Source organism: Phodopus roborovskii, unplaced genomic scaffold (assembly GCF_943737965.1).
Source record: "Phodopus roborovskii unplaced genomic scaffold, PHOROB, whole genome shotgun sequence".
NCBI classification, from domain to species: Eukaryota; Metazoa; Chordata; class Mammalia; order Rodentia; family Cricetidae; genus Phodopus; species Phodopus roborovskii.
The window spans coordinates 174,722-188,597 of NW_026126603.1; the positions used below are offsets into that span (position 1 = coordinate 174,722).

At 35.4% G+C, this 13,876-nt stretch overlaps 1 protein-coding gene across 1 annotated transcript in view; it reads left to right on the forward strand.

Moving 5' to 3' along the window:
* Cubn (cubilin) overlaps positions 1–13,876 on the forward strand; it is a 202,139-nt gene that overhangs the window by 12,234 nt on the left and 176,029 nt on the right. Inside the window, 6 exon segments of the mRNA XM_051205896.1 lie at positions 494–625; positions 1,087–1,218; positions 3,562–3,680; positions 4,300–4,486; positions 5,516–5,628; positions 7,828–8,062. Coding sequence (XP_051061853.1) covers positions 494–625; positions 1,087–1,218; positions 3,562–3,680; positions 4,300–4,486; positions 5,516–5,628; positions 7,828–8,062 — 918 coding nt within the window.

Below are 13,876 nucleotides of genomic sequence, written 5' to 3' on the forward strand. Positions count from 1 at the left end.
ATCTCATCCTCCATTTTCTTAGATTGTAGAAACAAAGATACAGTTTTAAGTAATTCATAGTTTTATTAATGTCCAATCATTAGTCTACAAACAAATCCCTTTACTCACCACCTTGCCAGAATTATATTTTATACATTTAGAACACTTTTTGGACAACCTGGTAGGAATCTCTGATTTTAATTTATAGTTTTGTGTAAAACAAAATTTTCTTCATTAATTTTATTGTTCTTTAAATATTTAAATATTAATTAATTAACTTGCATTTGGGGTATATTCCATAACATTCCTATGAGGTCAGAGGACAAATTGGAATTAGTTCTCTTCTTCTATCATGTGGGTCCCAGGGATTGAACTCAGACGATAGGCTTAGTGACAAGCATCTTTAACTACTGAGCCCTGAACTATTTTGTGTACATCTTAACTACCTGTATTTTTTTTTCCTTGCTAATTTAGCAGTGCTAATCTTGCAAATCTTCTCAATATTCTTTTCTAGGCTGGCAAGGAAATGGTTATGAATGCCACGATATCAATGAATGTGAGATAAACAATGGCGGCTGCTCTGTGGCTCCATTTGTCCCCTGTCATAACACGCCTGGATCTTTCACCTGTGGGAACTGCCCACCAGGTACTGCACCAGGCTTCCTGATGCCACCCCTGCCAGTATGCTTAGAATAGAATCTGTGCTTACTTTAGAATGATTTCTAAGAAAAGAAAAGAAAAGAAAAGAAAAGGAAAGGAAAGGAAAGGTCCAGAATGCTTAACTTAAGGTGTAGATTCAGCATGCAATAGTATAGCAAAGTAAGAAAGGGATGGGAAACAATGTCAGCAGCAAGCAGTGAGAAAACGCAGGATAGGGAAATACTTCTGTGAGAATCTTTCCATCCATCACTCAAGTGTTACCACACATATTCATTTACTTAATACATGCACTTGTGGACTATTCACAGATTAGGCTTACAGACATCATACATGTTAGTTTTCTTTTTCTTGTGGAAAGTGGTTATTCTGTCCATCCTCTAGTTTAAATAGAACTAGTCTCCAAGAAGTTCTTGACATTGTTTCTCAGCCTCTGTGTGCTTTGGCCAGGTTTCAGCGGTGATGGGAAAGAGTGCACACCCTTGGACATCTGCTCGATCAATAACGGAGGCTGCCACCCAGATGCATCCTGCTCCTCAGCTCTTGGTATAGGTAATTATTCTCCCCTCTTTGTCCTTGGATGTTTCACTCAAACCCTCTCAACAATTAAATATTCTAAAAGTAAGATTTTTTTTCTCCTTGAAATGCCTTTGGGAGAGAGAAAAGTCTCATTCTGTAGCCCAGTTGACCTTGAAATCATGTAATCCTCCTGTCTTGGCCTCCCAAGGCTGGTGTTATAGGCATGAACTACCATTTACAACTGTCAAAATTCTTACTTTGAACTTCCAACAAAATTCCAACCATTTCAAAATGCTATGCATGTTGAAATAAAAAGAATCTGATACCCTTGAATGATCTACTTTAATTAGATGTTGTTTCCAATGATAATTAACCCAAATAATTAATTAATGACTTTTGTTAACAGGACAGAGAAAGGGAAGGATGTGCCACGTTCTTTTATAGCTCTTATTTCTGTGTCATTGGCTGGAATTTGCCATCTGGCTACACTTTGCAGCAGAGAACATATAGCATTTATTTCAAGCATCATGGATCCAGCTAAAATAAGGAGTTTACTTCTGGGAAAGGGGAAGTAAATCTTATTGTATAGTTGTGGTACTGCATAAAAGAGGGCCAGCTCATCTATGCAGCAGCACACCTCTCTGGGAATTATATTATTGTATGTCCCAGCCAATAGTTGGTGAAATGCTTATGTATCCCAGCTCTGATAATCACAGCTATCATTTTTTGTCTTGATACATTTTATAACCAACCGTTAATTGCTGTTTTTAAATTTGTTTGTTTGTTGTTTGTTTGACACCGGGTTTCTCTGTGTAGCCCTGGTTGTCCTAGAACTTACTCTGTAGACCAGGCTAGACTCAAACTCAGAGTTCTGCCTGCCTCTGCCTCCTCAGTACTGAGATTAAAGGTGTGTGCCACTGCTACCTAGCTTATTGCTCATTTCTTAAACTGTGCTTTTGTATGACTAATGAATAATAATGTTCACATTTTTATTGATCACCTTTTCTGATTTTTACATGCTCACTTGCTTCCTTGTTAATTTGCAATTTTCATTTTTCTGAGGAAATCATCTTCCCAGTACTTTCTTCATATCATGTTGTTCTTGTAATTTTGTACTGGTATTTTCTATTTAGAGGCCTAAGAATTTCGTAGGCCAAGAATAAATCAGTTTTCTTATCTTTCTTGTGTTAGCATTGAACTCTTTATAAATCATCAAGTTGTATTTTTCTTATGTTTTCTTTCGCTATATCCAGATCTTCAACAGTTTTAGAATTTATTGTTCATGTATGCAACAAATGGAAACCCAAACTGTTTTTGTCCAAATGGATAGACCTAACCTCATCTATTAAATAATATGTAACTTCCTTGATTTTTCAAATTTTTATTTTTACTAATGCATATTTAATATGCACATGTAGATAAGAATATATATGTACACGTTTTAATATTATCTTTAGCTTTTATCTCATTCATGTCATAATTATTAGTGGTACTGAAAGATTCAGTTACTTTACAGTTTTTTATCAATGTCTTCCTCTGTTTAAATTGTCATTGCTTGAATTTTGTAACATAGAGGCAAAGGGCTTGGAAAATTGTTGAAGAAACGTCAATGTTTGAATTTTGTTGATCATGTTACTATATTATTTTAATCTGTAGCTTCACTGAAAATTCCTTTGAGTGCCTTAAATTCATTTTTTAATGAAATAGTACACAGGTGTGGTCTGCATGTGCATGTGCCTAGAACATGAGGGCTGCCCATTGTGTGTTAATCCTGTGCTACACCTGAGGCCACATCCATAAAGTTTCTCTGGACCCTTATATTCACACTGTGTGTCCTTGGTCAGGACAATCTACAAATGCTCTATTTTTATTGTAAAAATATAAATATTTATAGCAAGATCTGTTTATAGGGTTGTCTAGAGGATTGAGCAATCTCTCTATAAGTGTAGGCACATACATTTGCAGCAAACACTGTTGCCATAAAACTCTTATTTTCTACCAAGCATCTCTTCCTAATGAAGAAATCGCATTTTCCTTTTCTTCACCTTCCCTTACCCTCAAGATCATCTGTCACATGAGAAGATAGCATGATTGCAAATATATATACAAGAAATTAGAAACATTGAGTGTTTTTTGTTTTTGTTTTGTTTGGTTTTGTTTTTTGTTTGTTTGTTTGTTTGTTTTTGTTTTTTGAGACAAGGTTTCTCTGTATTGCTTTGGAGCCTAACCAGGAACTCCCTCAGCAAAAGAATTTCATCGTTTTTCCTCTTGCTTCCTCTTGCCTGACTGTAGGAAAAGATTCACTTGACCTTGATAGATTCTTGTCTAGACACCAGAGTTGAGTTTTATGACAGTTTCTGAAACAAGGATCCCTGCACTTACAAATCCATTTTTATTTCTGAACAGGGTTTTTGCCTCTCTGCACCTGTCCTCTGGGATATACAGGAAATGGTTTTGGGCCAAATGGATGTGTACCCCTCAGTAATATCTGCTCAAGTCACCCCTGTGCTCATGGACAGTGCATAGTGAGTCTTCCTCCTCCGGGGATATTAAAAACTTGCAAATAATCACTATTTAATCTGTATGAATTGTAAGTTTAAAGATAACAATTTAAACTTTATGCTAAGGTCTCTCATTCACAGATTACAAATAGGTAGTAACTTTGTTTTGCAGGAAAACCAATAAGTTGATTTTTAAAGATTTATTTATTTTTATGTGTATATGTGTGCCCTTGCATGCACTAGTGTCCATCATTAGCATGTATGTGTCTGCAGAGGCAAGAAGGTGTCATATTTCCTAGAACTGGAGTTAGAGGCAGTTGTGAACTGCCTGATATGGGTAATAGGAATTGAATCCTGACACTCTACAAAAGCACTAAACCCTTTGTAACTTTGAGCTATATCTTCAGCCATGACTTATTCTTATCAATTATTTTCAGAATATTAAGCGAATTCTATATTTTATGGGGATAAATATTACTAATTATGCTTAGTAATTAATGAATTTCTTTACTGGAGAATATATGCTATAGTTTAATTTTCATTAAATATATACCTTATGTTGTTACTTTTCTTGACTTGGGTTGGTTATGTTATATAGTTTGCCCCTTTGTTTTGTAATATGATGCATTTATTTTCTCCTTAGGAAACAGTATCTAGTTATTTCTGTAAGTGTGACTCAGGCTGGTCTGGAACCAACTGCACAGAAAACATTAATGAGTGTGTGAGCAACCCCTGTTTGAATGGAGGCACCTGTATCGATGGCATCAATGGCTTCACTTGTGACTGCACAAGCTCCTGGACTGGGTATTACTGCCAGACACCCCAGAGAGGTAATGGGAGACATCCCTTGAGCCACAGATACTCTCAGCTTAGGGACACCATCTTCCAATAAGACTTTTGCATATTTGCCAATGTAACCTGATTTCTTACCAGTTTAGATGTTAAGACATAGATTTCTCCATGCGGAAATAGCATAGAATTCACAAGGTGGATATTTATAAACCTTGTTTTAAACAAGAATCATTTTCTTCAAAAATATTGTTAGTATTTTTCATGTTTGTTATATTCTTTCAGAATGTACCATATACTTGACCTTCCCTTTTGGTTTTCCTAGAGAAAGGCATCTAATGTTCACAGAATACCCTTCTATCTTAGTTACCATTCTCCTATTTGCTGCTGCTGCCTTGGTTCTTCATTGTCTAATTAATCATGGTTTAGGTTGTTTTTCATTAATCTTCCATGAACAACCTTCATTCTATCCATGTCACCATGTTTTTTTCTCTAGTTTCCTGGAAATTCTCTCATTCAAGTCAGACAATTTTCTTTTGCCACTTGACAACATGGACCCCATGAGTGTTATCACTGTGTTCTTTTATTTGGTCTGTTTCTCCTGATGATCCCCACAAATCCCTCCTTTATTTCCCATCCGGAAGCATCTATTACTTAGACAGCACAATCAGATTCCTTCTCCAGGACTCCTCTAACTACTCCATACTCTCTCTTCTTAATTCCTGCATTGCAATCAGTACATTTACTGAGGTCTTACTACATGTTAGGGCAATGATAAAATATCAAAGCATAAAGCATCATCTTCACTTATCTGCTCAGTGTATAATCGGGGAGTTAAGACTGCCACAGAGCAGCAGGAAGAGGGCAAGAGATGGCAGAACTACTGGATGTGATTGAATCATGGGGTAAAGGTTTGGAGAATGGCAGCCAAAGAAAATAAAGGAGTCGAGTGGTTTGTAGACAATGTGATGGATCTGAAATCAACCAAAAGGAATCCAAGAAGAGGAAATTTCAGAGTGGAAGATGCCCTTTTGTCAATCTATGAAAAACATAGTTCATTTTTTTTCCAGCTTGTGGAGGGATCCTCTCAGGGACTCAAGGAAACTTTGCCTACCAGAGCCCTAATGATACCTTTGTCCATGATGCTAACTGTTTCTGGGTTGTCAGGACTGATGAGGAAAAGGTAAACATAATAATTGTTGTCCATAAGCAGATTTCACTTCTACATTTAAAAATTCCATACCTGTGATATATATAGGCATGTATACGCATATATAAAGTATTTATGTTGATAATTAAACTCTCACATATTGAATATTTGGTGAGTGCTGGACTTTGGGCTAGACATTTTGTTCATCTTTCTCTAACTTCATACACATTATTTTAAATGATTAATATCTATATTTTATAGTTGAAATAATAAAAATAGAAGCTTTGTGGGTTTCTGTTTTTTTTTTTTTTTTTTTTCTCTTTTTTTTTAGTACTACCTAGTTTATAAGAGGAATAGATAAATCTTCAAGTCAAGTTTGGTTCTAGAGTCCATTGTGAGTTTTTTGTTTGTTTACCTCTGGTAAGGAAGGATTCCCAGCATTGGTGGTCTAGCTGTAGGCCAGTAGTTAATCTGTAATACCATGCTTTTACTGCAAAAGTAGCATTTGAAGATGACCACAGACCTCAGTGGACTATCATGAAATGGTGACAACTAGTATTAAGATGGCTTCCTTAGGAAGTATTTGCTCTATGGCTGATACCATATGTTCCATACACATCAGTGTACTTTAAACTCTAGAGCTAGGAATTATTAACCCATTTTATACATACATAAAGGGGACCTAGAACGTTTGAGATATTTGTCTAGATATGTGTGTGTGTTTGTTTGTTTGTTTGTAACATATGGTCTTTAAGAAACAGCCTTAGGCCATCTGATTCCAAAGCTCATGACTCTGAGCTCCTACATGAACACTTAAAACTATGATCTGAGCCCATGATTTTTATCATTCCTTAAAACTCAGATTTCCAAAGTATTTGTTTTTAAGCAATTCTTAGACTTAAATTGGTATGACTTAATAGGTAAAATTCTCCCTTGAAATGTCATTAAATTTCCCCAACAAAATAATACTATAGAGAACACTGTATGAGGGTCAGAAAATAGTATTTCTCTTAAGGAAAGACAGCAAGTGGCAGCTTGGTTAATACACAATAGAATAAATTCCAGAAAACTTTCCCACTGGGTATGTTGTGTGAATTTCCTTCCTTCCATTTAGTTCTAGTGAATTCCATTTCCTGACATTGAAATATATTTTTCCATGGAAAAGATTTTATGTGAAAATTTTTACGTGTACATTACCATTTTTATGAAAATTTATCCCATTTTTCATGATATAATTTTATATATTCTCTTTATATATTTATATATCAACATATAATATAATAGAAAACATAAACAACTAATTGATATTTGATTTCTATTTAAATTACATCCAGTTAGAAAATAATGTAATGATAGGATATATTAAAATATACTAACATAGAATTTTAAAAACATCTTAAAATTCTTTATCCTAGATGAATAGCATTGTGATTTTAGATTCTGGTGAAAATTAAATCTAACAACCTCCTTTTAGATGTTTATTTTAAAATGGGGCTATCAATTTAAAATTTAAAATCTTTTGTATTTTATGACATTCAAAATGTGCAGTTATTTGCTCCATTCTACTTTTGTGCTTTGTAGTTTAAACATCATTACCCTTTTCCTGTTTTCATCTCTGGGTACTGTTTTCACATTGATGGTATCTAGCTCCTGAAGACCTTCCCCAGGCCCACTCACCACACATTTGAGTCTTAGTCTGGGCTGAAAACCTGAGACCCCTGTGGCATCAATATGGGGTGGGTGTGAGCACATTCCACAGATTCTTCAGGGGCTCGGGGTAGATTCTCAGGAATGTAAATCTCAGACATTTGGACTTAAAGTATATTTTTTTCAAATGAACATTTCATTTTTTTATTAACAAAACACTCTTGACCATCTACTTGATAGATTAGATTTCATTCAGAGTTTTCAAGTTGATTCATGGTGTTATTATTATTATTATTATTATTATTTTGTGGAACACAATATGATCACGATCATTTGATGAATCATACAATATATAATGAATTATTTAAGGTAAATAGCATTTCAACTCCTCAGAGACTTTTTCATATTTCTATATGAATTAAAATTTGGTTTGAGTGATTTTAAAGTCAGCCCTTTACATGTAGATTTGGTGCATACATTGAGAGTGACTAATGCTCTATGGCTCTATCTCTTTATGTAAATGTTTGCTGGCTAGTGGAAGAAACAATTTAGCATTAACATGGAAATGCTTTTCTGTTCTTCCAGGTTCTGCATGTCACTTTTACATTTTTTGACTTAGAACTGTCAAATAATTGTCCCCGGGAGTTTCTTCAGATCCACGATGGAGATTCTTCAGCAGCCTTCCCACTTGGGAAATACTGTGGCTCCAAGCCTCCACAGGGCATCCACAGCAGCGGCAATGCTCTCTATTTTCATCTCTACTCTGAACACATAAGGCTTGGGAGAGGCTTTGCAGCCAGGTGGGAGACAAAGCAGCCAGGTAAGTGCAAAATGAGGAGAAAGGAAAACAGATTTTCATGATGTTGTGACATTTTGTGGACCTAGAAATAATGTAACCTTTTAGATAATTATTTTAAGAACTAATAATTTTATAACGAATCTGAGAACAGAAAAAAAATGGTGTGTGTTGCACATAGTTTAAAACACATGAGTAGTAGTGAGGTCCTTATTAAATTGCTATACAGAATTTTTTTGATTGTTTTAATATAGTAGTTGTATTAATTATTTCAGAACTTAATACAATTTACTGTTAATATATTCATTTCCTCTCTTCCCCCTTATTTCTCTCAGGTCCACCATTACCTTGCTCAACTTCATGTCACTTTCTTTTCTCAAGTTCAATTTGTGCCCTACATACTCCTAGAGATAGAGTCCTCCCTGGGGCTGCTGGGGGTGTCACCAAAGCCCATCAAATCTGTATTTTTTTTTAATGGAGCACAGCTTAAATCCATGCAGAATGTGATTGGTTGCCCCATAACTGATTCATATCATTATGGCATCCATGAACATATCTTGTACAGGTCATTATTGTAGTTTATAGGGTTCCTAGATGAAATTTTGTCCCAGCAGCTTGCATAGAACCTTCTAGAACTATGAAAGCTAGCCAACATGGAGGAAACTTCCTGATTAGTACCAACTTGATTTCTCCATGCCCTATGACCAAAGGATGTAGTGTCTTCATCAATAAGCTCTCACCATCTATCAGAAAACCATTTTTATAACTTCTAGTAAATTTATTGCAAGAATGTCACTGGGGACGTTTTCTGTTCATTCTTGTAATAGTTCTTATTTTAATGACCTCTTGATAATTGATAATTCTTTTTCATTGTTCTTAGGTTTTTTTGTCCATGTTTTGTTGTTATTGTTTGTTTTTCTTTTCTGACATAGGGTCTCACTGTTTTGTTCCAGCTAGTCTGGAACTCACTTTATGGACCAGGCTAGCCTTGACCTCACAATGATCCTCCTACCTCTGTCTTCCAAGTGAGGGAGCTGAAAGTTTCTGCTACTAGATTCAGCTGTTGTTCTTATATTCAGTTGAGATCCACTTTTTATAAGCTTTCATAGATTTCAGTTTAAGTTCTAAATCTTTCTAAGATTTTTTTTCTATTTTTCACGTGCCACCATGGCATCTATAAGGAAGGATATTGTTAATCTTTCATATTTTTTGAACTCTTATTTTCTGTTACTTATTGCCTTGGCTAAAACCTGTAATATGATGCTAAGATAAAGTAGGGAGTAGAGTTTTTGTCTTTTTACTAACTATATAGGGTAAACATTTTTTTTCATTGAATACGATGTTAAATGTAAATTTTTGTAGGTGACTTTTATCAAATCAAGGGTATTTCCTCCTATTCCAATTACTATCTAGCATTTGACTAAAAAATTCAGGGTTATGGAATCTTAATTAGTTTATTTTGTGGGCCTGAACTTTAGAAAGGTATTAGCTAATTCTGTAGTTCTCTGAAGGTCCAAGTGGTCTACACAGTAAAAATGGATTACTTGAGCTTGATAAATCAGGCTCTTGTCTGAAATGCGAGGCCTTAGGTTTGAGCCCCAGCACTAAGGAAAACAGCCTTTGTCATATGGGCAACAATATTTTCTTTTCAATGAGAGGTCTATCAGGCCGTTGCCCTTCTATAGGTGTTCTTTTATGTCTATTGCCATCTCCCAGAAAAAGCCCTACAAAAAAGCCAGGTAGGTGCTGACAGCTGTAGCCAGTTCTTTAAAGTCATGTTGTTTTATTTCTACCTCTTTACTGTGTTGAATTCATCTCAAACCTACTTATATCAAAGGTGAACTTTTTCTCTCTCTTACATTTAGAAAGCTTAACTTACTGTTGCTTTTATAATTTTCCTTCAATTGTGACTTAAAAGGTTTGCAAAGTGATTTCTGACCTTTAAAAATACCTTTTTAGGTGCTGAGGAGAGGCTTAGTGGGTAGAGTGCTTGCTATCAAATTACAAGGCAAGAGTGACAACCTGCCTATAACCCCAGCATTTGGGAGGTGGAGAAAGTTGATCCTCAGAGTAGGCTGGCTAGCTAGATGAACCAAATTGGCAGACTCTAGGTTCAAGTGAGAAAGCCTGCCTCAATACATAAGGTAGTGTGGATGAGAAAAATACCCGAAGTCAAGCCCTGACCTCTTCGAACACATACACATACACACATGCAACAAAATACTTGTTAATGTATGCACTGAAGTGGAGCATTTTTACTTGATTTTACCTTTATCCATAGGTTTTAATGTAAATTTTTATAGTATTCAGTTTAAGATCTTTTCCTATTTTTATTTTGGTTTCTCAATGACCGTTAATTATCCGTGTGGTCACTTAGTAATGAAGCAGTATATCAAGTGTTTGAAATTTGCTTCATGGACTAATGTTTTTATTTTGGTATTTCCATTATGGTGAGGAAAAACATGAATTTGGCAATAATTAGATATGACCACCAACATATGTTAACTTAGTGAATTTGGTCAGTAGCTTTGTTCAAATATTTTATTTCTCCAGTGACTTTAAATGTTTGCTCTACTGATGCGAGAACTGCATTGAGATATCAAGCTGCGATTATAGAGCTCATTTATTTTTTTCTGACAACTTTGCTTAATATATTTTATTTGATTTTCCTTTTCTACTTATTTCAAATATTTATTTTTCCTTTTCTTTTTATATGTAGTGAGAAGGTATAAGAACTGCTCTCTGAGCAAATGTTAAATCATCATGTTGTGCTAACTATCGATACCGTGCTGAGTATTAGTGGTCCAGAGTTGAGCCTGCAGTGTAATTTACTGCACTTGCTCCCTGGCGTACCCCTGACAATGGCCATTCTAGTTCCTGGGTTTTTCCACTTGCTGTTGTTGGTGTTCCTTATTTCTTTCAGCCATCAATGCCACACCAGCCTATAAGATATGGATTATTGATGTTTTATCCCCACTCCAGGCTCTCTGCTTAGCCTGTTGATTGCTTGTTTTGGTGTGCAGAAACATTGTATTATGATGTTTCAATTTTTCCTACTAACTATAGACTTTTCCTGCCTGTGTGCTTTTTGGAGTCATGTTCAAAATTAATTATTATTCAGATCTATCCTATGAATCTTTCCCTCTGGTTTAATAGTGGTTTTATAGGGTCAGTCCATATATTTAAATCATTAGTCCAATTTGCGTTTGTATTTCTATAATGGTCAGTTTAATTCTTCTGCAAATGGAGACCTAGCTCAATCAACATTTATAATTAGATTATCCTTTCTCTATTGATTGCTCCTAGCATCTTTTTCTAAACTCAGTTGAGTAGGAAACAGATTTTGTGTTTCTTATTTTAATACATAGAACTAGATGTCTGTTTATAAATTCCTAATATAGTTTTGATTAGAAGTGCTTTGTATTTTTTAACACCAAGTTTTGTGATGTCTCCAGCTTACTCAGGATTGTTTTACTCATTTGGAGCCTTTGTAGTTTGGATGAATTACAATACTGATTTTCTGTTTCTATGGAAAATAGCATTGGAAATCAGAAGGAGGTGACATTCACTTTGTAGATCACCTTGGGTTCCATGTGGTTTTTAAAATAATATTAATTCTTCTAATTTTTAATGTATATCTTTCCATTTATTTATATTTTACTCAATTTCACTTAGTATTTTATAGTTTTCAGTCTATAGATATTTCCACATCTTTGGTTAAATTCCTCATGAGGTGAATCACTTTTTGATGATATTTTGAATGGAATTTAAAAAAATCTCTTATTTTGGATAATTTATTATTAATATGTGCAGTGTTAATGAATAACCTGTAACCTTCCTGAATTAGTTTATTAGCATATTTTATTGATCTAACTATTTTTTCTGAAGTCTTTAGGGATTTTTTTTGTATGTAAAATGACATCTCTTGCAAGTAGAGAGAAATTTGCATTCTATATAGGGTTATTTCACTTCTTCTTCAAGCACACCCTTTAATACATCTAAGACCATATCCACTACTGATGGCATCGGTATTTACTGGACCAGTCAGTCACTTTTATACTCTCACCCTAGATGAATATTATCATACATGAGACTTTAAGTTTCTTTTCTGCCAGCCTTTAAATCTGCCCTTTCATTGTCTCTGTTGTCCATAGTTTCTCTCTGGAAAGTTAATTGTAATACTTAGTTTCCATGCCTTGCCCTCTAATATCCTGGTCACCTCTCAATATATAAAAGGTCATGGCTGTACGGCTGTACTTCACTGCTTTCTCTCTCTTTTATTCCTTCCCCCTTTCAATCAGTTCAATCAGTTCTTTTTTTTTTTTTTTTTTTTTTTCTTCCTTGATTCATTTGTTTACTTCCTTTTGGAATTTTTGGAATGTCTAGGTATACAAGACACTGTCTTCTTCTTCTTTTTATTTATTATTTTTCTTATTTTACATATCAATTCCGGTTCCCTCTCCCCCCCCCCAACCCTCATCTCATCCCTCCCTCCCAACTCCACATGTAGGGTGATGCCTTCCAGGAGGGATCATTGAAGTCTGTCTAGACATTTGGAGTAGGGACTAGGTCCTCCCTCCTGCCTCTAGGCTAAGAGAGTATCCCTCCATGGGGAATGAGCTCCCAAAGTCTACAAGGTCCTGTCTTCTGCTGTGTCCAATATAATGCTAAAAGTCACCATTTAAAGATTTCTCTGTTGCAGAGTGCACATTTTAATTTTCTTCTTGTATTTTGTTTTCTCATTTATTGAAAACTGACATTTTTCTCAATTATATATCTTGATTACAGTTCCCCCTTTACTCCTCTCAGCTCCTCTCCTCCTCCCCCTCCATCCAGATCCATTCCCTTTCTGTCTCTCATAAGAAAACAAACATGTTTCTAAGGGACTATAATATAATATAATATAAATATGATGTGATGTGATAAAACAAAAACTAACTCATCAAAAAAAATTAAAATTGTCCTAGACAAAGCAAACAGAAGGAAAATAGCCCAAGAAAGGTGCAAAAATATAGACTCACTCGCTCACACACTCGGGAATCCCATAAAAATACTGAACTGTAAACCATAATATGTACGCAGAGGACCTTGCAGACCCATTCAGACCCAGTGCTTGCTGCCTCAGTCTCTGTGAGTTCTTATGAGCTTTCAGTTGACTTAGAGAGCCTTGTTCTCCTCATGTCCTCTATCCTGTCTAACTTTTGGATTCTTTCTGCCTTTTCTTCCATGGGGTTCCCTAAGCCCTGAAGGGAGGGATTTGATTGAGATATCCAATTTATGTCTGAATATTGTAAGTTCAAACTCTCTCCATGATGTCTTGTTGTGGGCCTCTGTATTTGTTCCCATTTGCTACAGGAAAAAGTTTCTCTGATGATGGTTGAGCAGGTACTGATTTATGAGTGTAGAAGACTGTACTTAGGAGTCATTTCATTGATGCTTTTTTTTTCTTTTCTTTTCCTTTTTAAGGACAGTAGCATTTGGTTTTCCCCTGGTCTCCGATTCTTAGTTTCCCAAGCAGTGCTAGGTATTGGTTACATCTCATGCAGTGAGCCTTAAGTAAATCAGTTATTGGTGGGTTACTCCCACAAGCTTTGTGCTACCGTTGCTCTAGCACATCTTGTAGTTAGGACATCATCATAGATCAAAGGATTTGTGGCTGGCTTGGTGTTTACATTTCTCTTTCGATAGCTTGTAGGGTACCTTCCCATATTAAAGATGCTAGAAAAATAGAAGAGAAAGCTCTATGTAGGCATCAGCTCAACTTCCCCATGTTCAGTTAGCCGTGTAGGTACTTTCTTCAGCAATGGAACCTTGCCATAATTTGAGTAGAGCAACCTA